The sequence below is a fragment of the Lampetra planeri genome, chromosome 49 (assembly GCF_965212315.1).
Source record: "Lampetra planeri chromosome 49, kcLamPlan1.2.h2, whole genome shotgun sequence".
Classification (NCBI taxonomy): Eukaryota; Metazoa; Chordata; class Hyperoartia; order Petromyzontiformes; family Petromyzontidae; genus Lampetra; species Lampetra planeri.
Window position 1 is genome coordinate 7934828 of NC_136155.1, and position 26003 is coordinate 7960830.

Below are 26003 nucleotides of genomic sequence, written 5' to 3' on the forward strand. Positions count from 1 at the left end.
CAGAGATGCTGGGGTGTTGAGGTTGTGAGTAGAGGGGGTGATGACGTCACGAGATACGGAGGGAGCGAATGTGAGAGATAACGTCACGAGACCTGGGGTAGTTTGGTGGAACAGAGGGGTGATGACGTCACGTGACACTGGGGAGGTGAGGGAGAGGTGTGATGATGTCACGCGGGATTGGGGTGAGGTGGAGGAAAGGGGGTGTTGACATGAGACCTGCGGTGGTGAGGCGGGGGTCGGGTGTGATGACGTCATATTCTTAAAGAAAGGGAGTGCTTCCATTCAGCTCAATCGCAGGCGCAGTGGGTAGAGCTTGCAGCCTCGGTGTGTTTCGCGAAGTTTTTGTTTCATCGTACTTACTGTACGTGTCGTGTTCATGTGTCTATCTCTCTCGCACTCTTTCCCAGTGTTGGCTGCAAAGAATTGGATAGTTTGTTATTGTATTGTTATTGAGATACAATTGTGCGATAATTGTAACTTCTTTTTATCATATATATAAAATCTATATTTTAGTATGAAATCATCAGTCTCTGTACATATTCGCCATAGGTGGGTTCCTGCTAGTACAAATGCAAACATGTATGTTGAACTTCTTTCACACCGTACGTAGACAACCGTGCTAATTGGAGGTGTGGGGAAAGGACAACAAACTGAACACAAAAAGCAGTTATAAATAAATGAGTTTCAATGTATTAATTTAAAATAATACATTTGACACATGATTTGATGCTTTTATAGTGATAGCAAAAATCCATTTTAATCTTTAAGAAAACGAAATTATAAACAATTTTTACTTTACCAGATAAGGCCCTCTGAGCGATATAGCTCTTTCAGAAGAGATCTGCCCACACTTTATAGCTCAACGAAGTGGCTTATTATGTGGAAATTTATAGCAGCCAAAAATTCTAAATCTATGTTTCTAAATGTGGAGGGAAAAACTGGAGGACCCGGAGAAAAATCCACATGACCACAGGGAGAACATGCAAGCTCCAAATATAAAGGCATCAGAGTCAGGATCGAACTTACGACCTCCAGTATACCGGGCGAGGCAGTTAACATCTCGCAACAGCGGCGCCCTGCCACTGAGAGAGTTTGAATCAAGAAGAGGGATCGTGTGCTCAAGGACTGTGAGGCTCCTCTAGCTCAGGCTGATGATGGGCATGGTGTGGGCATTGCCTGTTTATGTATTTATCGTGAGACCAGCGAGTCTGCTGATTGTGCTGCATTCCCAATAAATAACTAAGTGGCATGCAAGAGCTTTGAGTGATGAGCATTTTCCAATCCCAGCGGTGGCCATTACAGCACTCGGTGCTGAACCGCCCGGGATCCTGGGTCCAGCCCCTGGGCTGGTGTATCACAGCCTTCTACATATGCTGCCGGTTGACAGATGTCTCCCAAGCACTCCGACCCACTAGGAGGATCGGCTTGTTCTGGCCAAAACAGAGGCGAGACTGAACAAGGCAGTCGATAGGACTGCAAGGTTCCTTCCGGAGCACAGCTGAGTGCGAAGTAGCTTTTGTCTCTTCAGTTATTGAGATGCCCTCGCCTATGATGAGCAGTGGAGGTGCTGTCATTTGGGTGACCTGGGTTTTCTTTCTGGCCATGCACTTAAACTTAAACATCGTTCGTGGCAAGTGGTATCCAAATCTATTCCCCATTCTTGACCTCACCTAGGTTAACTTGGCTTTCAAGGAGAATATTGTGCAGTGTGTAAATATCAACACTCGAGAGACAAAGACGGCCAGGCATGGTGCTGGCCAGATTGTGGTCGTGAGTGCCGCGCCAGCCTTGTAAGAGCACTTGGCCCTAACATATACTGCTACACTGGGGGTCTTTGTGTGCTGTTGCATTGTGTACATACGTGTAGCCTGGGTGTGTCGTGTTTTTATTTCCAGGTCCTGATCCTTCACACAAACTGTCTCACCTCTCTCACCAGTGGTGGAAACATCTTGGACTTCTCTGGCTTGAAGGTGACTCTTGGAGGTGTTACCAACGCACTGAGAATCGCTATAACAATCACAAGTCACTCAGCGTGTCTCTCTGTTTAAATAATCAGTGGAGTGGTGCTCGTGTCTGTTGAAGGCCCTGTGCTAGCATGGAAAACTCCACTTTCCCATGGCAGGAAGCGATATCTATCCATGGGGCAACCGCTGTTATTTGAGTGGAGCAAAGCTCGTTAGAGCAGGGAGACACCTCCATGTTGGGTTCAAAACTTTATCATTGAGCTGCTGTGGCTGAGCACATTCCTCCATGACTACCCCAGCAATATGGAACAATCTCCCGCTGCGCATACAAAGGCAGTCAAACCTCCCCTCTACCTTCAGTAGTCGGCTGAAGGCGCCGCACTGGTTTAAAGATGGCATACGAGGAACCGAGTTCGCGATAGAACGACGGTTGAACTGTTTTGTGCGCGTTACAAATTGTTTTATTTTTACTTTATTGAAGTGACGCTTGCTCTACACATGCCAATTAGTTACTAGTTCAGCACACCGGTGTGTTGGAGAGTAAACCCACTAGGAACTAATTGCCATTTTTTGTTTACGTGACAAACCTTACTTACCCAAAAAAAAATCTCTTATGTATGTAAAGGTGTTATTCCGCACTCCCCATGTTGTCAGCGGGTAGCATCACTATTGGGTCAACAGGGGGCGGAAGAGTGACGACGCCACTGTTAAAGGACTATGGCCAAAGGGGCCAACGGTGATCTTTGGGGTAACGGATCCTGGGACACAATCCCCCAAACCCCGGGAGGGGGGATTGGTGGATGACGTCACCCTTCCAGGACCTGGTGGAAGGTTCTGGAAGCAAGGCGTGGCCGGGGCGGAGCAAGCCCCAGAACTGTATACAAGTCGGACCTCGCAACGATAGAGTCCGTCACCTCCAAGCTGAAGACTGAAGGCCAGGCTGAGGATAGGACCCTGGACTCCAAGCTCTGCCATCCTTCTAAGGGCTGCAGTTGAGTGAGGCCAGTGGTCAGGACCCGAAGACCCTGGCACGGTCAGCGTGGCCTCCCCTAGGGCCCCTAGCCGGAGGACGGGGAATTAGTGGGGTCCCAGTGTTAGGCCCGTGTAGTCCGGAGGCCGTACCTCCCCAGGTATCGGGTGAAGGGGCCGCTACCCCTTGTGTTAGGGACCCTGTAGAAAGTAGCGTGTTAATAAATATCGTGTTGCCTCAACTGGTGTCTCCCCTGGTTTCTGACCCACTACATGGATAATACTGGTCCCGAAAGCCTACGTGTTAAACAAATCAATAATGAATTATTTAAACCATTTAAAAAAACACATGCATTTTGACGAAGGGGACTTACTGCTCTCCATAATGGGACCTGGACGTATCCATGACTCCTCCTGCCACCCTTTTCCTGTGTGAGGTCCGTTGTCTCATCCACATGGATATTAACACAGCCTCGTGGTGCAGGTACTGGATCTGCATGCCAACAAGCTCAAGGCTCTGCCTGAAGAGATGTGGCAACTCTCAGCTCTGCAGGTAAGTGAACATTATAAGTTAATGAGGCAGCGTGACAATAATCAGCCCAACGTCTGAACCATGTTCCGTGCAAGGTTAATGATGTCCTCTGCAGATGACCTCATCTCCAAGGTTAACAATGCATTGCCGGCCAATTTGAGACGTTCTTCCGCTTAGTTTTAAAAACATCTTAATAGGCTGCCTCAGTTTGGCTCTTGGAGTCTTGGGCAGTTCGTCAAGTGTAGAGACTGCATCTTAAAGTCGGAGGCAGCATTAATGCATGCATCCCGATAATAATGAATGAGTTCGGTTTAGTATCATCGACAAGGAAGAGGGACGATGAGAGAGTGGCTGTAGAAACTACCGTGATGCTAGCAGAGATGAGGAAGCTGATAGACAGTGTTAATAGAAAGAAAGTTGATCGATTATAATAAACATTTTTGGAAACATGGAAAAATATCACATTGAGCTAGAACGGGCGAGACAGGTCACGTATCTGGGAAGTGTTTTTGTAAAAAAAGGCGGCAGATGCTCGAAGGATATTAGAATAAACACTGCCTTGAGATAACCTACATTCGGTGAGAGCAAAGCTGCTCATACGACGGATGAGTTGGGAATTACAGAGGAGACACACAAACACCCCGAGTGCGGAGGGTGGTTTTGTATTGCGCAGAGATGTGGCCATTGAGAAAGGGACGACATCAGAATGCTGGACATTTTGCGATGTGGCTGTGGTGTCGAATGGGAGAATGAGATTGACAGGGCGAATAATGCCGAAAGCTCTGGAGGGGATTCACAAAGAATTGGAGCTACACTCACAGAGGATCAAAACAGCTGGGCAGCGCATATTGTCAGAGGTGAAAGTTTGCCGGAGGAAGCCCGAGAAGGAGGTTTGGAAGGGAAAAAAATACACGAGTTTGAAAAAAAAAGCACTGCTTGACAATGAAGGGATGGAAGGCTGTTTGACAACGTAAAGAGGCAAGCACAACGTCGGATACGGTGGGGAAATGTGAGCTAAGAACCTACTACCTTTAGGCCTTCAACTCTAATATTATAATAATCATGGCAGCTCTCTCCCACTTCAGCAATTTTTTCTTGATGTGGTTTTCCCACCTGATGATGATTGCTTGTGTTGCAATCGAAACGTAGTGATTTGTTTTATTTTATTTCTAACTATGTGATTTTACCGAAAGAACCAAAGAGTATAAATATGTAGTCTTAATCATTTATCCAGGAAAGCCTCGCTGAGTCTTAAAATTATTTCAAGAGGGTTTTGAGTTTGAATATTTGGCCTATTGCTTTTTTAAGAAGGGTTTTGTATATGAGAGGAAGCCTTTTACTGAGTTGGGATTACACATCGCAATCATCGCTCCCTACTGGCAGACTGATGGCCCAGGTCACTTCTTGCAGATGATGCTCATCCTTGTCTCGAGTTCTCACCTGGTTCAAGAAAATAAACCTGAACATGAGTACCCACAGAAATGCCACCACTCGCACAAGGCCACATCACCTGCCGTCTTTTGGTCACGCCAAGGCCTAGAGAATTTGGAAGTTCCCCACATCTATGTGATCCACCATCCTTTGCCTGAAGAGCACTGGATTGCTGGCATCTAACATCTAACATTGTCCGTGGTGCATAATCAATCAACCCAGTCCCTCTCCTAGATTCTTAATGTAAGTGTTGAGGCTCTGCCACCGTGCTCTTTGTCGCTCAGATAAGAAAGTAAGATAGTACATTTTTATATTCACACCCTTATTTTCACAAAGGTGCTGTGTATCACAGGCTGCAGTAGTTTGACACTAGGGGGTGTTTCCGAACTGAGTAATTTTAAAATGTTTTGGTTTTTCTTTCAAATTTGGACCATGACACAGGCACACTGTGGCAAGCTCTTTTTCTAATTGCGTCATGGGATTATTCGCCTTCACCGCAAAGCGGCGCGTATTTTACGGCCACAGTCGATCGCCGCGATAACCAGGGCGGGCCTGCCGGGTGTTTGAACCGCGACCCCTCCTGCAGCAAGCGTGAAAGTGCGCTACCGTGACTCCGTGTCGCTGCTCCAGTAAACTCTACCCGGTGATGGAACGGTAGCCGGTCCCTTTTTTTCTCTCGTTTCCCAGGTGCTGAATGTCGAGGGCAACAATTTGATGGCACTGCCCGAATCCGTGGTTCGGTTGAGACAGCTGCAGACGCTCAACGTGCGGGGTAAGCAAAGAGGGCCTTGCCTGCGCGCCTGGGATTCCGTTTGACACGATGTCAAAGTTTCGCCAAGTTTCAGACATTCATGGGTCACAAATAAATGAGTAGGATGAAGATACCGTTCAACCCCTTATCAGTGCCTACCTTATTACAGACCAATTCAGACCTTATTGGTCACCCCGTGCCCTTATAAATCTCAACGTTCATCCTACAAATTCCCATCACATAGGAGAAACACAAACAAATAGACCTTTTTTCCCATATTGAAACAGCTGTACACTCTATGGACCTGAAAACTCAATTTCGCTATACAAGAATGCGGGTAAACCGGTATGGGTTGACAGGTATGGATTAACATTGTTGACTTTGCACAAAGTGGTACTCATTTATGAACCCAAGAAGCATGATGGTCTAGTTGACCTCTGACCCAGATTTGAACTCCCATACTTTTTTTCTGTATCTCTTCGCCCCCCCCCCCCCCCCCCAATTTTATTCCTGTTGAGCGGTTGGCGTCGCCATTAGACAAAGACTTGATCTTTTGGAGCTAGCGGTGCACCACCCTGTATCATAGATGACATCTCGTAACTGCTTATGAAGCCACTTTCACTTACATCTGTATATCACAAGGGAAACGCACCTTATATATATATATCCAGAAAAGTGTTTATCACATGTCAATTGAACAAAATTGCTTAATTATCCGAGCTGGAATAAGCCAAACTAAGTCAAAAGCAAAATTCAATGATAGGTTTTATTTTGTAGTCATTGATGGTTAGGTTGAGATCATGAACTGGCTACATTTGAGAACCTGGTTTAACCACGGGTGGCTGAAACCTGTATTCAAATGCAGAATCTCAGTGCCTGCCTGCTTAGTGCTCCGACACGAGCCACATGGCCACCTCAGGACTCCTTGGAAGCCGTGGACTTCCGCTTGTGAGTTGAACGCTCTAACCACGCTGCCACCCAGCCGGGTAAAAGATGCCATAGAGTCAGCATCGGATGAACGATGACTGCCTGAGAGAAACTTCTTAGCATGATCCGCGTGTCTTTGTACGATTTAATAGACTGATATGAGCAGCACAGGAGTGACCGCAGACCTTGCACATGAACGCTGAAGAGGGCAGTCCTCGGATTGCCAGGCCTGACGTGCTGCGCTCTTCTCGGCAGCCACTGTCGTGCATTCGGATTTCAAATAGTTCAGCGGCGTCGCGAGGTGCGGAGGAACGCCACGGCAGCCCCGCCTTGCGCCGTCCCTTTCTAGTGACGGTATCTAATATCGCTGTGTTGGCGATGCTGCTGCTGTTGTCTGATAACAAGATAACAAGATATCGGAATTGCCGAAGGATCTGGACGGCTTGCAGAGTTTGAGGAACTTGGACATCAGCCTCAACCAGATCTCCAAACTTCCGCTCAGCCTGGCTCATATTCGCACCCTCGAGGTAGGTGTCAAGTTGATTTTTGTTGAGCAAAGTGAGAACACACGAGAGAGAGGCCAGGTTAGTCTCATTTGCACGAGTGACCTGAATCACACATGACAAGAGCAAAACGAATACACCACAGCAATGAAGAAAATAGAATTCGGCACAAAATTATCCGTATCTCGTGAGAAATCGAAAATATTGAAAGAATATTAATCAATGTTTCGTAATAAAATCCCTGTAGTGCAAGTCAGCTCGTGCAGAATATTTTCAGGCTGATCAACGTACAATTACAATTAAGTTATAGAAAAATTAAGCGGATAATGGGTGACTATTGTAACGTATGTATACAGACCTTGTTCGTATGAGGGGCACGGAAAGTTCATGGCCTGGAATGGAAGGCAGCGAGTGGACCCCGATTAACCTGGAGTGTGACGCCTTGGAACATCGTCGTCATCACCCCATGGCTTTTTTCTCAGCACCTCAGATCACTCTCAGGCGTGAGCCGTTGCCACGTCCCATTGCGGTGTACAGTGTAGTTCGTAATAAGGGTTTTTCTTTTGGGTTCCATCGCGTAAATATAAATGTGTCGTTAACCAAACCACCATCTGACACAGCCAATGATTTCTTGCAAAAATCGCCTGATGAAGCTGGTTGTGATTACCAGTGAAACGTCACAGTACTCAAATAGCAAACGTTGTTGTGGGTCTAGTCACCAAAGCACCGTTGTGCTGAAGTAGTAACTAATTTGAACACGTTTCATTTACGTGACAAACTTTACTCATTGGCTGTGTCGGGTGGTGGTGGGTTAACACATTTATATTTATGCGATCTAACAAAAAGAAAACATTATTGCGACAATGATGAGCCCAGAATGTCTGTTTGTGTGTAACGCGCGTGACGTCACTCCACATGCCGCACCCCCCCGTCATTAATATTCATGAGCTGGTGGATTTTTACACTCACGCAGAAGAAGGTCGAGTGGAAATATATTTTTTGCAAATTCGCTTTAAGTTTGACGTTTCTTTATTGAAAGTGAATCCAATAAATAATTCTATGCAGCAACAAAGTGGATTTGGTGTCTTTATTTCTTCAGCACTTGAGACTAAAGATAAGTCTAATTTATGCTTCTACATTATCGTAAAATAGACATTTCTCAGTGATTTTCCAGATATTGTATCGAATTCCAATTTATTTCAACCCCAGCAGTTTCATTTCAGTTTCATTTATTTATTAGGGTTTACCCTGTGAGCCATTTGGCTCTTGATTTGGGTTCAACCGCAACAAACCGAAAGCAGAAAAGAATAAAGTATCAGAGCAGTAAATTTGAACAAATTGAAGGTCAGCTATATAAAGTGCTACAGTGACATGAAGTGAGGTGTTTTATGACTTCGTTTTGTGCCAGATTCATTGCCATTAATACAGCGCTACAGTGAACTGCAGTGAAGTGTTTGATGACATACTTTCGTGCAAGATTCACTGCTATTAAATTTACACAAGATACAATTTTCCTCTGCTCAATTTTTTCGTGAATATTACAGCTTCCGTCCTAGGACGGGCAAACAAGCTAGTTATGAATAATATTGGTCGCGAAAGTCTACGTGTTAAATTGCACAATGTAGATTGGTAGTCTTAAAATTATTCATTCATTTAAACAAACTTTTCCGCTCACGATAGCTGCGTACAATCGTGAGTGTAAAAAATAATTATTTACAATGCATGTAACACTTAGGAAAATGTTAACTTTTGTCAGTTTGATCTAAACAGCATCCAGCATGCGGAGGCCTTCATCTAGCAGTAGATGCTCCACATGGACTGTGAATTATTTGTACAGGCGGTCTCCGATTTACGACGATCCGATTTAGGGCGATCCACGTTTACAATGTTTATATAACTTCACTATGGATCAATGCAGAAATATAAAACTAGATTTTTGACGCGTCTTCCGACACGACTCCGAACGCATTTGAAGAGTGTTGGTTTGGTTTCCGATGTGACTTGGCGTAGAGCTCAAGTGTTTTTGTGGATTTTTATTTGTTGAACTTCTTTAGATATGGCTGATAAAAGGAAAACACATACGCAAGTAATGTTTCTCAATGTTTCTACTGCCTATGGGAAAATACGCTCCGATATATGATGGGGTTTCCAGGAATGCATTGTAACGTCGTAAAAGCGGGGAACGCCTGTATATTACAATCGTTATACTTTTAGGCTAACGAGATGAACAAGGGAGGCATACGAAACCCCGCAAGGCAGTCCAAAAAGAATCGATTCTTGAATTGTGACCCCCTGAAATGTGACAATCTTGTATAGCATTGTGCAGGGGGAGGCAGGGGCAGGAACCGTTCGGTGCGCGTCGGTTGCAGCAGAATCACTTGCAGTAGCGTCCACTGCTTCCTCCTCCTGCTGTTGTTTGCACCAGACGCTGCAGTTGGACGTGGGGAGGATTTCCTTTCCGCCGCAGGACGTCGTCCGGCAGGGCACCGAGGCTGTCAAGCGCTTCCTGTGCGAAGGTCGGCTCGCTGGCGCTAGTGGTCGCCACCACAGTGCACCAGCACCCCTCGTAGAGCAGCCACCCGCTCGTGGCCGCTCGCACCGTGGTGCTCGCTTGACCTTTGCTAGAGGGGATGATCGGCGAACTCAATCCCCCACCCCCCCCCCCGCCCGACGTGGTTTTGGACACCGCTTGGTCCGATTGTAAGTTGAGCACTTTGGCCACAACAATGCCAATCGTCATTTTATCGCTGTAGGATCATAGGGGTCATATGGTTCTATGTACAGGGACTCCTACTTACAAACATTCGACTTACAAACATTTGGAGATACGAACAAACCTCTCTGTATGTCCAGTTACGTGTTTGGACCGAGAGTCGTAAATTCAACCACCGCGCAATAGACGGCGGAGGTGGCATCTACATCTGTAGAACGTGAAGAACCAGTGGCATCTGCAGAAAATTATACAACTTTTAAAGCCATTCGTCATGTTTAGTGTACATGCCATACAACATGTTTGAAATCGACAGACCTGTGGAACTTAACTTGTTCATAAGTAGAGGAGTCCCTGTATAACAAGCTGGCTTTCGCGACCAATATCACCCATAATAGAGGTTTTTTGGGTTAGATCGCGTAAATATATAAACGTGTCGTTAAACCTGCCACCACCCGACACAGCCAACTAGTAAGGGTTGTCACGTAAACAGAACATGCCAATTCGTCACTAGTACAGCAGAACTCAGATTTATGGAGTCCCTGTATGTATGTTGAACTTCTTTCGCATTATACATAGCCAACCGTGCTAATCAGAGGTGCGGGGAAGGACAACCGGCTAAATACAACAAGCATTTCTAAACAAATTAGTTTTTAATCTGGATTTAAAAGTGCATAGCTGCAGTGGCTTCCTCGTATCGGAAGTAAGATCGTTCCAGATGCCCGCAGAAGCGTATCTGAAATCGTGCGATGTGGTAACACCATCTTTGTTCGATGGCCGGCCAAAAGCTGCTGCTGCAAGGAATGATTGTATTGGGAGCCAGTTGTGTGATCTGAGGATCAGGGCAATGTGGTTGTGGTTGTAAGTGTGGAGAGAAGTCAAGTCGAATATATATCCATCTGGATCACTTGAATTCATAGAGAAGCATTAGTTTCATTGTGATAACGTCGCATTGTGTATATAGTTGTGTGGAATATGATGAGCATTACGCAGCGGGATCTGGTCTGCAACTTAGAAGTTTACAACACAACGTGCTAGGAAAGCACTGTAGAAGTAATCATGAGAAAAGAGGTTCCGTTGGGTGGAATACTGTGCAGCACGGCGGAGGGGCAGGTTACTGGGACAGGCGTTGAAATGGCACGCAGAGGTTGGTGACCAAGAGCAAGATCTGAATCCAGACGATGGCGATGAGGCTCGAAGACTTGTCCTTGGAGGTCAAGTATTAACTGTGCAACAGTTGCAGGATTTGGCAGAAGGGAGAAGTTGATGGCGAAGGCGTGGTGGTTATGCAATCGGCAGTGGCCGTTGGTTTTGCGGTGACGGTTCTGCCGTTACCTGGTCTCATGATGCAGAATCCGGCCTCGAGTATTCCCCGCCGTCCCAGCACCTCCTGTCCGTCCTCACCGCGAGCCCCCAGCGCTGCCCCGACGTGACGGACAACGCCGAGCTCCAGCACAGCCTTCAGCAAGCCGCGTGGCAGGTGGGTCATACGTATGTTGAAATTCTTTCCCACTGTATGTAGCAAACTGTGCTAATTGGAGGTGCGGGGGAAGGACAACAAACCAAACACAAAAAAGCAGTTCTAAAGAAATTCGTTTTCAATCTGGTATGTGGTGGCAGTGTTGGCTGTGGTAGTAATGGTTGCGGTTTGGTGATGGTGGTGTGGGTATGTGTGTATGCTGAACTTCTTTCGCACCATGCGTAGACAACCCTGCTCTTCGGGAGGTGCCGGGGGAAGGACAACAAGTGAAACACAAAAACAGCCCTTATGAAATGAGTTTTCAATCTAGATGTTTTACAAGTCCATAGCTCCAGTGGCTTCCTAATATCGGAAGGAAGAGCATTCCAGATGCGCATTTGACGCGATGCGGTGAACCGTCTTTGTTCGATGGTTAGCCAAAAGCCGCCGTTGCGAGGATGACCACCGGAGTTTGCCTGATGCTTTATGCTCCCCGGTGGCCTTTTATGCCCGTGCCACGCACCGCCGTGCGGCCCTGCGCGTGCCCTGCCTGCGCGTCGTCTCGCCTGGGTGTCGATCCTTGCAATTTCCAGGAAGATATGTATTAGCATAAATAACGAAGGAGCACGCATCTGCCACCCGTCCCGCTTAACCGTGGTTCCGCAGCGATTGTTAGATTTAATTGCATGAACGACGCCGCAATGTAAACATGAATAGTTGTTATGTTTTTCTTTGTTCAGCTATGGATGGAGACTGTCGTTATTGGTGCCAGCTATTTATAAACCTGCGTGCAAGATGGCCGTGATGTTGCTCTAACGCAGCTTGCTAATTGAGCAGACAGATGTGTTCGCAATGGATGCTTCTGGCGCGAGCACAGGTTCAGTGACAGTGACCGGTCTGGTAACGACTTTCCCCAACTTTTGTTTTTCAGGACAAATTCAAGGAATTTGAAAACAAAAAGGTTAGTTGGGTCACGATTATGAAATGTTCGCGAACTGCCGTGGCACACCTGACTTTGTGGTTACTTGCAAGGCGCTGCCTTGCATGGTTCTAATAATGCTGTTTGCGTTCCTTTCTGTAGAAGCTTCTATTGCAGATTGTGTTCAAAATAGCAGGCCAGCGGAGTGTGGGGTCATGCTTAGATAACAAGGCTATCACGAAGGGAGGCGCTTTAGTCCACATAATCTGTAGTAGTTTCGAATTCGTAGTGATATGTCTGTCATCCCAACTTAGTGCAGGGCGTGCCTCTTATAGCGCTGTTTCGTTATAACGCTCTTTTGTCCTGGGCGAACGTTCCTGCGCAGATCAGCCCATATATGGAAGAAAGTAAAATCGAGGCATCTATTGTATCGATTCTGCTCCTAGTCGATCCGACAGCCAAGTTAGAGTATCGATTCATCGCGAGCTTCAGGCCACGTCACCACCCATGATTGTTGAGGCCGTGGCTGTAGGGAGCAGCCCCAAAAATCTGGAACACCCCGCTGCCTTTCTACCAAGTGTCTCTCAATTCTGTGGTCTTTGCAAGACACCTAGTCAGACTTGTCTTCCACCTAAAATTAAAAACTGTTTCTTTACCTTTCATTTATCTCATTTGCATTTACTACTTACCTTTCTTATGATATTCGTTGCGCACGGTTGCACTTTATTTTGCGCGCGGTTGAAATTTACTTTGCTCGGTCGGCGTTAGCCGCTGAGGGTCGGGACGGGTTTCTCGTCTCATTCCCGTTGCTCCGTGCCCCCTGTGCCGTTCCCGTTCTGCTGCGATGTGCGCCGATGGCTACTTCATTTGAGGGCGACATTGGCACGTAAAAACGAAAGATCGACCGGTTGGTTGGTGTCGCCGTGTGAAACGCGTGCGCCGCGGTTCCAGGAGATGCGGCGGAAGGAGCAGCTGGAGTTTGAGCGAGCCTTGGGCCAGCAGCACATGGACATGGCGCTGCTGGTGAACGACGCGACGCTGCAGAGGGATGAGCTGATGCACTCGGTCAAAGAGGTCTCGAGTTGCTACCCTCGCGGCATCGTCACGGACGCGAATTCCTTCTCTCGCTCTGCCCACACACCCATTGCGCGGTCGTCACAATACACCGCTCGGCGCGACACGGTTAGGCGCAGCTACGTTGAAATGTAACGGGGATTTTTTTTTTTATATTCCCACCTGTGCCACTGACGTCACGTCAAAATACGAAAACAATTATAATGCAGCAATGCCTCGGTTTACATCGGGGGTTGCGTTCCGGAAAGTTGCGACGAATATCGAAACGACTTCAATAAAAGCGATCGTGGTCTGCACGCCACGTGAGCTAAACGCAACGGAGGGTACAGTGAAGCTGTAGACGTACCCACAACGTTACATTAAGTGATTAAAAATGCTGCACTCAACACTAGTGTAACAGCAGTAAACTTGAACACAAATTATGCAGGGTACAATCAGATAGAGTACACTATAATAAACAATCGCCAAACACTACGTGAATAATATATTGTACCCTACAGTACGCTACATTTCTTTATGCGCTACACAAAGTGGTTCATGTACAGGTAAGGTGGATGCGAAGGCTGAGAGGTGACGGATACTAGAAAGGATGGCGGCATAAGACTGTAGGTTGAGGTCGACGCAACTCGGCCAGCGGTGTTAATAATAAAATGGCAACGTATTTGTTAAACGACATATAAGGGTTCTAGATTTGAAGCTTTCGTGACTGCAAGGATTCATACTCTTAGTTCTTTCGGTAAAGTCACGTAGGTAAAAATACAAAAGATACAGTAAATTTAGCTGTGACGGTCCCACCTGATGACAGAGACTTGTGTTGCCTCCGAAACGTCGTGATTTATTATTTTATTTCTATTATTTTTATTATTATTTTTTACCTACGTGACTTTACCGAAAAAAACCTAAGAGACATGTAAGGGGGAGACGTGAATTATATTATTGTAATGATTTCCACAATAACGTTACGCTGAGTTTGAAGTTCCTGTTACAGGAGGGTGTCCTACTTTGGGATGTGTGACCAACACCAATCGCCATTTACAAAAGCGCTTCTTGGCTCAATGAGCCTTACCCAAAATAAACCGATTGGACTAAATTGTTTGTTGTTAGCGATGGGAGGAAACCAGAGGACGCGGAGAAAGCCCACGGAGAGCAGGGCGCGATCATACAAACTCCACACAGGCACCCGAGCCAAGAATCCAACCCAGGTCCTTCTCGCCGTGAGGCACGACTGTTACCGCCGAGTCTGGTGTGTTGGGAGCGGTCGTGTCGCGGTTAGCGCACTGCGCTGCGAACCCGGCGACCCCAGTTCGATTCCCGCTAACATCCAACACCGGTGACGAATGTCTGAACCGGTCCTGAGCCTCCCCTGGGTCGACTCGGCCTCAAATGAATACCTTGTGCGGTGTGTAAAATCAGACAAAGGTGGCCGGGCGTGGTGCTGGCCACCCACCCCCCTCGTGTGCCATTCCAGCCTTCATAGGTGCTCGCTAAACAGCACTTGCCCCAACAGTCTGCTATGGGCTATGGCTGTTTGCGCAGGGTCTGGCCGAGCTGGAAAGGGAAGTGGACGGGCAGCGACGGCGTCAGGACGCCACCCGCGTGCGGATGACGGAGGAGCTCCTGCGCATGGAGAAGAAGGCGGGCGACCTGGTGTCGCACATCCTCAGCAAGAGAGACTGGTACACGTGTGGGCGTGCGCTCATGGGATAAATGGGCAGGTGTTCGACTTTCATAACGAGGCACCGGCCTATTCAGAGCTTTCGCGGTCGACTCTGAGAGATGGCCCCCTGTGAGGTACCTCGTGCGTTGCGTTCTTGTTTTAAACTCGTGTAAGCCACTGCTCTGAGCCATTGGTAGGAATTCCCTACGGGGGGTGGGGGGTGATTTTATCTGGAATTTTCCATCGCGAGTATGAAAGCGCCACCCCTCCAGTGTCGACTAGAGACTTCACTTTTGAAAAAGATCTCGGAGGTAGCTTTGTATCCTCCCGTACGAGCGTTTCCTAACACGAAGGTTTTGTGCTGCTCTGAGAGGTCTGAATGGCTATTTTGTCTTGTGGCACAGGCAGCCCCATCGCTGAAAAAATGTGATTCGTCGGGAAAGAGCCGGTCTTTCACAGAACAAGCAGCTAAGCCCTCGCCTTAGTCATGCGGAAATTGCCACCACTCGCTCAGGAGCGCTGGTAGACGTGAGTGACGCCTCTCGCTTTAGATGAGAGACACGGCCCGATCGTCGTGCTGGCGATTGTTCTGTGTCGTCCGACGTTTGGAGGAAGGATGCCTGTTGTCTCTGTCGCGAACAGTGGGGAGAATGAGCTTGGTAATGTGATTCGGCCATCCCATCAAGACGTGTCGCGTCCTGCCCTATGGCGTTGCGTTTGTGGGTGTTGTGACATAGTTAGGTAAGTGTTTCTGTCTCGTTGTTTGCAGGTTCAAACAAAAGAAAGATCTCCTGGAGGCCATGGACAGAGAGAGGTGGCTTTTTCCTTCTGTATCATTGGCCACCTGTGAATGTGCCCTGACGTTTGATTTGTGCGCTTGCACGTGCATGTTGTCCGCAAGGTATACGGAGCTTCTTTCGCACCGTACGTAGCCAACTTTGCTAATTGGAGGTGCGGGGAAAGGACAGCAAACTAAACACAACAAGCAGTTTAAAAAAAATTCGTTTTCAATCTAGATTTAAAAGTACCTAGCTCCAGTGACTTCCCAATGTGGGAAGGAAGAGCGTTCCAGACGGCCGCAGAAGCGCATCTGAAAGCGCGCAATGCGGTGACCGTCTTTGTTCGATGGCCAGCCAAAAGCCGCTGTGAGGATGACCGGAGTTTGCGTGATGGTTTATGCTCCTTGACGAGATCAGCAAGGTGCTGTGGTTCAGTTGTGGCAAGCACTTTGGGTGGGCACGAGTGTTATTGGAAGAGAGCCAGATAGATTTTCACTGATGGTTAAGAAGTCACTAGATCCTCTGCCCGAATCACATGTTGGCAAATTATCCTTTTAAGTGTGATGCTTGGCTAAAGCAAACCGGTGTCGTCATAGTTTGGCCTCCCGTTTGCACTGGGCCTGTGGTTTTTTGTCCTCTGTTGCGTGGCCGCACGTGGATTGCTCGTGGTGCTGTGCTGGGCCGCACGCATGTGTGTGTGTGTGTGCGCGCGTGTGTGTGTGTGCGCGTGTGTGTGTGCGCGCAGGCTGGAAATGGAGCTTCTGGTGTGCATCACACAGGAGGAGACATCGGCGCTGAGGAGGAACGACGTGGCTGGTGAGGCCGTTACGTCTCCACACCTTGGACAGCCCAATGCTTTGCAGTAAACCCGGCCGGATGCCTCGGCGGCAGAGCGAAGGCGCCTCTTGGTGGGAAGGTCCCGAGTTCAAATCCCGGTTGGGGATGGGACTCGGCCAGTAGTTTACTCTGGAGTAGATAAATCGAGTACCACTTTGTAGGGAAGTCAACGGTGGTTATTCGAATAGACTTGCCTCCCGACCGCCATAGGGAGATGAACACCTCATTTGCGTAGGTGGGGTACGAGGTGCCATCATCCGACCGGGTTGGTCCCATGGCTTGTATGACCGACTCCGAAGTTCGTGGAGATCATGGGTCTCTGTGTGGGTCTGTTTGGGAGTCTCTGTAAACGGCAAAAAGCATGACAAACCCACCGCACACTGTTATAAACTCGCTCGGTTGCTTAAAAATGCCACGCAAAGAAGTCTGTACCCCGAACTGCGACTCTAACCTTGTGCCCCAACTAGCGTGCTTTTTATTTTTGTATTTTTTAGCCGCACATGTGGCCGCCCGCCAGTGTCTTGTCGTGTTTTCCATTTTTGTCCCAACTGGGAACTGGGAGTTGTCGGTTTCCGACCTTCCTTTGACTTATGGAGGCATCGTGAATACCCCTATGCCCACCGTCCCCCGGCAATAGCCTCTCCGCATGGGCGGAGTTTGTGGGGTGGTGGGGAGGGCGGGGGAGAGGCGACGCCCCACCCAAACTGTGGACACCGTTCATTTATGGGACCTCCTCTGCCAGTACCAAAATAGGAGAATAGGTTTTCCCCCTTTTTTCTGGCAACAAAACAGGTGTTGAGATGTTAAAACACCAAACTGAAACCTGTCTGCATTAACCACAATACTTGTGGTCAGAATGCAAACAAAAAACATACTCTGATAATATATGCATTGTCCTTGAAACTGATTGGTCCACACCAGAGACAGCTTTCTATATCATGATGTAGCTGCTCACCCCGAGCTCTCATTACTCTGAAAGTGCATTGTGTTTGTGCTGTGTACGCCTTTTGGCGTCCTCTGGTCTAGCACCGTTTGAGACTCGACTCAAAAGAAAGCTGTCTCTGGTGTGGACCAATCAGCTTCAAAGACAATGCATATATTATCAGAGTGTTTTTTTATTTGCATTCTGACCACAAGCATTGTGGTTAATGCAGACATGATTCCTTGTAAAAGGTTTCAGTTTGGTGTTTTAACATCTTACTTAACACCTGTTTTGTTGCCATCAAAAAGGGGAAAACTATTCTCACCATTAATTTATTTTCAAGAGTTTACAATTAAGATACAAAAATAAGAAAATTCAATATGCACCTACGATTCCTAATGCGAGGGACAACGCGAACCCCTTGCCCCCCCCCCCCCCCCCCAAGACGATAACTACAAACCCCCAACCCCTCACCCACAATTAACATCGTTTCATTCCCCTGAGCCTCGAGGCTCGTGGACACACACACACACAGGTGCCTCGTGTGCCCACAGCCGCCATGCAGCAGATGCTGATGGAGGCCAAGTCCAACGAGCTGCTCAGGCAGGAGTACCAGCGGCAGAGGGACGAGCTGTGTGACCAGGCCGCCAGCAGGTGGGGGTCCCTGCCCGCCTGCTCTCGCGAGAACGCCCTGCCTGGTTTTGCCTCCCTCTTTGCCCGTGCCCAGGATTTTTGAACCCGGCTCATTTTGCTGAGCTTTTTGTTTTTTTCCGTCAACTTGGTTCGGCGCGAAGGCAATCGGTGGGTGAATGTGCGCCGTACCATTTGTCGTTCCACCACCCCCCCCTCCCCCCAATTGCTGGTGTGGGTCTGTGGGGAGCTATTTGACCGTACTTCGCCATGCCGGTCAGTGTTGATTAGTGAAGGTGGGGAGCATCGGTGTGGGAGAATAAAAGTTGCTTCCATGAATTTAGCATGCGCTGCCCTCTGCTGTCCACCACGTAGCCTTACAGATGTTAAATTCCCACATCAGTGGCAGTCAATTCAATTGCTTTTATTAGAAACCCAATTGTTATAGCATTTGTAGGATTGCTTTATGGAGGGTGTGTAAGGGTTGTGAATAAATAAGAGCGACCCTTTACAAACCCACTGCTGGTTGAAGACCTTCCCACGTCTTTCAGTCGGAATCTGATTATTTATCCTGGAGGAATCTGATGAGCTATAAAGCTCTTTTTTACAAATGTCCAGTGGGGGCAGGTCAGAACATTACAACAAACAATACAAAACCACGATCGGATTACAAAGTTTATGGAAGGCAAACAATTCACTTAAAAATATACAAATAAAACTAAATATATGTTTATCTTACCAGTTAAAGAGGCCACTGAGGTGTAGTGGATTCAACTGAGTCGCAGACGTACTCTTTGGAGGCAACACATTAATACCAACACACGGGGTAACTGCCCCTTGACACTATAACAACCTATGGTGGTGAACCACCAAGCTAACTGCACTAATTACACGGTAACTCGCTACAATGGACCGGACCACAGCTTGGGTCCAGGTCCACGTGTTGGAGACTCTGTAGGACGTAGAATGTAGATTCTTCAGGATGAACAACAGCAGCCGGTCTCTCTCGGGGACCCGGCTTTATATCCTCACTGGTCGTGGCTAGCTCCGCCCTCGGCCACGACCACCTTCCAGAATCCTCGAGCAGGATCTCGGCCCTGACACGTGGCCACCTCTTGCCCCCACCTGGCGGCCTTGTGTAGACTTTACCGGTCACGTGTTCTTTGGGGTCAACCATAATGCCATGGCTCTTAATAATCCCATTCCCATGGCCGGCACTCTCACACCCTATCCTGTAGAGGTCGGCACTGCACGCAGAGCGTGGTGCTATCCAGCGCTGTCAGTCAGCGCTCACCAACCCCCTCCAGGGCTGGTACTGCAACCACGTGAGCGGTGCCCGCGATGTTGTTACAGCGTACGCCGTGCCTCTAGGGCTGGCATTACAAAGTGACATCCGCGATGTCGCTACAGAGGTATTAACTTATTATTTAAAAGCGACCTGGCCACAAATTATAATTCAACAAAGTGACTTATCATGGTGGAAATTTATAGCAGCAAAATAATTGTGGGTGTGACCGCACACTGTTCCTTGCTGCTTAACGTGGGATGGGAAAGGGGATGCCCGGGACCGGTTCAGATATGAGTCGGCAATGATATTAACGATGCCTGGAAATGTAATTCAATTCGCCGGGTTCATAGCGAAAGGGTTAGCACGTTACGCTATGAACCTGACGATTTGAAATAAGAGACCTAATTAATTTATTTCAAAGGTAATTCTTGCACGTCGACTTCCATGTCCCTTCTCTGATGCGACGTTATGACCCAGTGGTATTGCGATTACAATACGTACCCTCTAATATCTGGCACAGGGACCGCGTGCGGTGTCCGGGCAAGTAGTGTATGGCAACGGTGCGTGGTGAGTTTTGTAGTGTGCGTGGGTTTCAAGGCGCACCCCCGTCTCCTTCAGTTTGACAGAGCAAGAAGAGAAGTTGCAGTGCGTGGTCAGTGGAAGGCATGACAGGCAGAAGCAGGCGATCGCCAGCATTCTGCAGGAGGTACCGCTGAAGCCCACCCCCCCCCCCCCCCCGTGTGTTGTGTCGGGGTGGTTGTTCACCCACCGTGCTGTGAACGCCGGGGTGCAATTCCTGGCCTTGATGCACATCGTCAGCAGTGGCGAGTGGCATCTGAATCTGGTTAGAAATTCTGGCATGTTACCAAAACGTGTTTGTTAATTTTTAACTCTGCGCAATGTGTGTGTACGAGTTGACTGGTCATAACAAATTACTTGAACTCATCCGGCTTTGCTATTTTTGTCAAATAAATTTTCGTCCAAGCATTGCTGGATTTGATGTATTTATAAAGGGCTAACTCATCACCGCTATCGTTTACACTGCGATATAGACATACGTAACTTAAAAGTGTCACGTGACCAGATTAGCATCGTGCCGAAATACATTGAAAGGTTGTTGATTTGCCCCATTCTATCAGCATGATTTTTTACAGAAAGGGACATTCGCCAACACATTCGAATTGGCGGCCCTGAGCCATTGGTAGAAATTCCAAATTGTTACGTCACACAATGTGGCACCACGCGTCTCGACCCCTGAAGGGATGATTGGTCGAGTTGGGATTTGTAATGCGCGACCTCACACCAGCGAGCCAAGCGTTGTAACCGGAAACTCGACGAAAGCCTTCCGCTCTTGTGTCTTTGCAGGAATTAATACAAAAGGAGGCGTTTGAAATGCTCCAGCTACAACGAGATACTTGGCACTCCAGGATACGGCATCAGGTCCGGCGGCATCGCAGTGTCGTACGGCACCTCCCAGACTCGTCCCGTTTTGTTTTATCTGTTCATGACAAACAAAGACATCAACGCATTGGTCATCAACACCACGGCCTTAAATAACAGTTGCACTTCGTAGCGCATGTTGCGGGGCAACGACCCTCCTTCATGTGCGATGACGATGGGCCGTTTCAAGGCAGTTATTTACTTATTTCCTTTGAAGGCCACGGTTATTTTGACGAATGCGAGTGTTTGTTTATTCCTGCTTATGCACCACTTCCGACGCAATATCACCAAATAGCTTGTTAATGGCAAAGCGATTGGTGTCTGCTTTTTGCGCGGAACATCGGGACATCCAATGGTATTGCTTTAATGGGGCTAAACTCTGGTGATGTCTCAGTACAGTCAGAACTTGAACCTATGAAGGTTTTACCGTGACAGCGTAGCATCCTGTGGCATTCGCTTTGTGAGAAGCGCATCTCTTGCCGATAAAATTTAGGCTCACAATTCCCGTGCAGGTGGAGAGTGACCTTCTTTTGCTTTGACTGCAAATTATCTGGCGTGCCGAGAGACGGTGGTACAGCCACTTCTAGGATCACCGCCTCACTCGAGCAATAGACGGCGCCCTTTCTTGCGCTCTGAAGAGCTTGTGACACGCGTCAATCGAAGCAAAATACTTCACCCTCGTCTTGAATATGGATATCGTTAAATTCGCTGAAACCTTGCGAGTTGATTTTATGGCACGCTGCTGACGCCCAAATTCGAGCCGGGGGTTTCGGCTGCGGCGGCGGCTCTGCGTCTCGGCTATCGTTTGTGGCCAGATCGCTTCTGAAAACTAAGTGAATACCTCAGTGGGCTTTGCTTGGTTGAATGGGATTGGTTCAGTTTTATTTGAATGTGTTTGGTTGATTTGTTAACCTTTCTTTGACTTTGCACTACTATCGTGTTTTTTTGTTTACTGTTGTAACGTTCTTACCAGCCGCTACTGGCCATCTGTGAAAAAGAGCTTTACAGCTCATCGGATTTCTCCAGTGTAAATAAATATTGTTATTCTGATTTATTGAGCCGTGGCTCTTGTGGTCACGGGTAACTGATGCGCCCCCTCAGCCTCGCTGTGTCTCATTTCAGATCGGTCTCATCGAGCAGGAGTTGCTTCACATCTCTATGCTGGAGATGAAGAGGAAGGGTCAGGACCAGGAGCAGATGCAGGTGAGCGCTGCTCGGCGAGAAGTGAGCCGCTGCTCAAGCGAGCCACGGCTCTGAGCGTGGTCTCGGCCACGCTCAGGGTTTCCACGAGCTGAGCCTGAGCCGAGCCGCTCGTGCGTCTTTCGAAGCAACCGAGCGACTCGAGGAGGAGCCGAGCCAAGCCAGAGCTGAGCCGGGTCGAAGAACACGGCCCCTAAGATGCACCGTCATTGGTTTGCGACGCATCTCGCCACTGCTGACCGGATGGCCCCTCTCGGCGTGCGTCGTGACAGGGGGTGCTGGTGGAGGAGCGGCAGGCGCTGGGGGACCTCCTGCACCAGCTGCTCAAGGAGAAGGGAGCACGGGAGCTACAGCTGCAGGATCTGCTTGTGAGTGCGAACTTTGCCCCCCTCTTTTTTCTCCTTTTCCCCATCGATGTCAGAGCCGAAGAGCACAGCGCCATCCTCATCCCAGCCGCCGAGCGTGGAGTGCAACGCTCGTCTTTGTTAGCGTCGCCACGAGAGAGGTCGCAAACGGGTTTTGATTCCTTACCCGTACCCGTACCTGGCCGCACCAGGGTCGCAAAGGGGTACCCTACCCGATACCCGGCCGGGTACGGGTAGCCGGGTATCGGGTGCGGGTATCGGGTACCCGATTGCGACCTCTGCGCCATGATCATCGTCATCGTCGGCCGCGATGACGACAATGATGATCCCAGTGGCATCGATCGTGCCTTGCAGAAAAAAGGGCCCGGATTCGATTCCCGACCCGGGCGCCTTTCTGCGTGGAGTTTGTATGTTCTTCCCTCTTGTTCTGCGTGGGTTTCCTCTGGGCTATCCGGTTTCCTCCCATAGCAAACAAAAAAAACATGAGATGTAACTGGTATTGGCCAAACATCTGAGTGCTCAAAATGTACCTGAAAATTACTCGATTGGCATTGCATATAGCAACATCGCCTTTGACTGTGAAAACATGGCATGACCCTCCTAAAAATGAGTCTTGAGAGTCGGTGAGGCCTTCCGGGCTAAGCGAGCGAAGGAATAATAATTATGATGATGAATGCACTTCTGGATGAAGGCTTCAAAAAGGCTTCGCCATCTCCAAATCCTGTGATGTAACAATCCACCGAGCACACGTGCCCCTCGATCCACTCGGCCGGCCCAACTCTTGTTCCACCTGCGTTGCTGTCGTCGTTTTTGATGTCGTTGTTGATGTCGTTGTTGTTGTTGTGATGGCCCTGTGCAGGAGGAGATGGAGAAGAAGCGCGAGGAGGACTCGATGGACTACTGGCTCGTGCAGTACCAGCGCCTGATGCAGTCCAAGCCCCAGCCTATGCGGTTGCAGGTTTGCGACGCACAGCGCCACCGTTCTTAACGCCAGCGGCAATGCTTTAGGTGGCCGCCATCCTGCCAATGACACTTGGCAACATCACGGGTGTTCCAGCGATTGCCTTTAATAAACGCAAGCTTTTTTTGTTTGTTAAATACAGGCGTCACTCGCGTAATGCGACCGTACCGCGTGTTCGCAGTTACGCGATTCTTTTTTTAGGGACATACCTCACACTTGCGCGATGCGTTCTACATTTACGCGCTCAATAATATATAAAAAAAATTTTTTTTGTTAAATTCTATCTTAAAGATTTGATGTATAATTTTCAATGATAACATTTAAACGTAAACAAAAAAATTCCTTTTCATGGTATCACCGCGTCATGGCACCGCCCAGTGTCACAGCTATCCTAGATCCGCCGCCTCTGGATTATGTACGCTGCTGCTGCAAGCAGCCCACAGAAGCGTTCAGGAAGATGAAGTAATGTTTTAATCTTAATTAGTATTGTTATTAAACTCCATGTTAAGTATTGCTTGTAATGTTAATCATATGATTAAGTATAACATTTACAGTAGAACCCCTCTTAACGACCACTTCTGTTAGCGACCAGCGTACCAACCACATTCCTCTGTTAGCGACGGGCGACGAGCACGCGACAGACAATTTCGGCCAATCGGCGAACTCCAAAGTGGCCTGACCAGGCCTGTTTCCGGGGCTCGCTTCACGACTAGTTTCGTGCAACCAAGCACCGTTGTTAAGAGGGGTTCTGCTGCATAGGTCTTTTGTAAATCCAGGACTGAACTTATAAAATTAAATGATACTCACTTATTTTTTGGTAACGCCACCCCCGTGTATGACGTGTTTGTCTATGGGAAGATCGGCTTCACACAGCGCTATTCGACTTGCGAGCTGTCTTTTATGTTATGTTATGCGAGGGACGCCTGTGTTTTAAAACCTCTCGCCTAATTTTGATAACCCCTGGAGATGCAGCATCTCGTTTGTGAGAGTGTCCAATGTGTCACGTGACACGTACATAGCAAACACACAGTGGCACGTATGCAGACATTACATCTATTATCTATAGGGTAATATATCTATGCCACTATATTGATCCCAACAGTTGTAATAGGACATCCCATTACGACTAATAGAATAGATATATTAAATATAGAATTGAAAAAGGCCATTGGTTGATGAATTAAATGTAGAAATGTTGGTAATTGCGTAATTACATTTTGTGGGCAATAATGACAGTAATAATACTTTATACAGGAAAGCCTTCCTTGTTGTCACCGCTCTTGTTCTGGAGTGTCCTCTATTGAAATGTTAGGCCAACTTGATCTTATGGAGTGTTTTATTTCGTGTCAAAATTAAATAGAGAACCCGGAGAAAACTTAACTCATTCAAGCAGGTAACTCTTAAAGGTCTACAGCAGAGATCACAGACCTACTTGCTGTTCTGTCACCTCTCCTGGCCAACCCAGAGGATTTCACGAATCTTCATGATCGACTTGCCCTTTGCTATATCAGCCACTGGAGGCATAGGCGCGCAGCAGCACATGCGGTACGACGAGACTCGGTGGCGTTGAAATTTATCTGACGTCTGCCTTGCTTAATAAGCAAATTCTCGTTGTGATACATTAAACTAGACGACCCATTGGTGGGCAGATATTGTTTTTGGTTCATAGACAAAATGACTGTATATCTGTGTAAAGTCAGTAGTGATGATCTTAAATGCAAAAAAATGATGTATTTTTTCTGTGCAATCATGGGTTACAAGGCTGAGTTTCAAGTTGAAGTTTCACGTTTATCTTGTTAAATCAGGTGTGAACTCGAGACACCAGGACAGTCTCAATTTCAAGGGTGATTTCGGGCACTGATCTGCCAATCGAGGTGTTTGCGGTGTAACTTTTGAACTTGGCCAATTTGGGAGTTTGACGTTGGCACACAATGGCCTACTTTTGTGAATGACGTCATGGGATATGTAACGCCAATTGCGAAGCTGAGACTATGACTCTCTACCAACTTGCTACACTTGAAAACCTCGCAGCTGCAAGCTCGACTCCGATGTGGGTACTTCGTGGCATTGACATGGCCATTATGAGTCACTCAGGGCCATGTTCCTAATCACATCTTGACTCTGCCTCTAACACGGCTCAACTCGGCCCTTGAGCCGCTCAGCTGCTGTCAGAGTCGCGTGAGTGAGCGGCTCGGCCGTGGCTCGACTCGGGCTCAGCTCCTGAGAAATTCTGAGCTGCGACCCTGTGACCCAGAGCCGGCTCAAGCTATAGCTCGCTTGAGCCAGAGCCGAGCCCGAGCTAAGCCGTGACTAAGTAGGCTTGGGCCTCAAGCCACCCCCAGTTACCCAGTCCCAAAGGCACGGGAGAGACCCGGTGTGTTTGCTTCTTACAGGAGTCGTTACTGGACGTCGGGCTGAAGGAGCTCCTCACCGAGACTGGGTCCCCAGGCCTGATACCCCTGTTCGCTCGCCATCGCGTTTCCTTGGCCGCCCTGGCGGCGATGACGCACGAGGATCTGATTGCGGTACGCCCCCCTTGGCGTGCTCGTTCGTGCTTTGTCTGCCGTCGTGTAGCGCTGCTCCTGCCCTCGTCCATCTCTTTACTCCCATCATTCGGACCGCAGTCCGTCACTCGTTTTTACAGTTGCTTCCCTCCCACAGATATGTCCCAATTGTGAAGTGATT

General features: G+C 48.2%; 1 protein-coding gene across 3 annotated transcripts in view; it reads left to right on the forward strand.

The window, feature by feature from the left end:
• Positions 1 to 26003, forward strand: part of LRSAM1 (leucine rich repeat and sterile alpha motif containing 1) — a 43805-nt gene that overhangs the window by 8488 nt on the left and 9314 nt on the right. Inside the window, exons 4-21 of one of the 3 annotated variants that reach the window (XM_078615968.1) lie at positions 1896 to 1970; positions 3418 to 3486; positions 5584 to 5668; positions 6980 to 7101; positions 9503 to 9593; positions 11140 to 11267; positions 12178 to 12207; positions 13117 to 13239; positions 14776 to 14915; positions 15666 to 15710; positions 16421 to 16491; positions 17989 to 18088; positions 19971 to 20058; positions 20718 to 20792; positions 21915 to 21995; positions 22265 to 22360; positions 23217 to 23315; positions 25712 to 25843. In XM_078615968.1, the coding sequence (XP_078472094.1) occupies positions 1896 to 1970; positions 3418 to 3486; positions 5584 to 5668; positions 6980 to 7101; positions 9503 to 9593; positions 11140 to 11267; positions 12178 to 12207; positions 13117 to 13239; positions 14776 to 14915; positions 15666 to 15710; positions 16421 to 16491; positions 17989 to 18088; positions 19971 to 20058; positions 20718 to 20792; positions 21915 to 21995; positions 22265 to 22360; positions 23217 to 23315; positions 25712 to 25843 (1650 nt within the window). Of the gene's footprint in view, positions 1 to 1895; positions 1971 to 3417; positions 3487 to 3509; positions 4323 to 5583; positions 5669 to 6979; positions 7102 to 9502; positions 9594 to 11139; positions 11268 to 12177; positions 12208 to 13116; positions 13240 to 14775; positions 14916 to 15665; positions 15711 to 16420; positions 16492 to 17988; positions 18089 to 19970; positions 20059 to 20717; positions 20793 to 21914; positions 21996 to 22264; positions 22361 to 23216; positions 23316 to 25711; positions 25844 to 26003 lie in introns of those variants that run through there. The other 2 variants (XM_078615969.1, XM_078615970.1) reach the window with 2 other exon arrangements.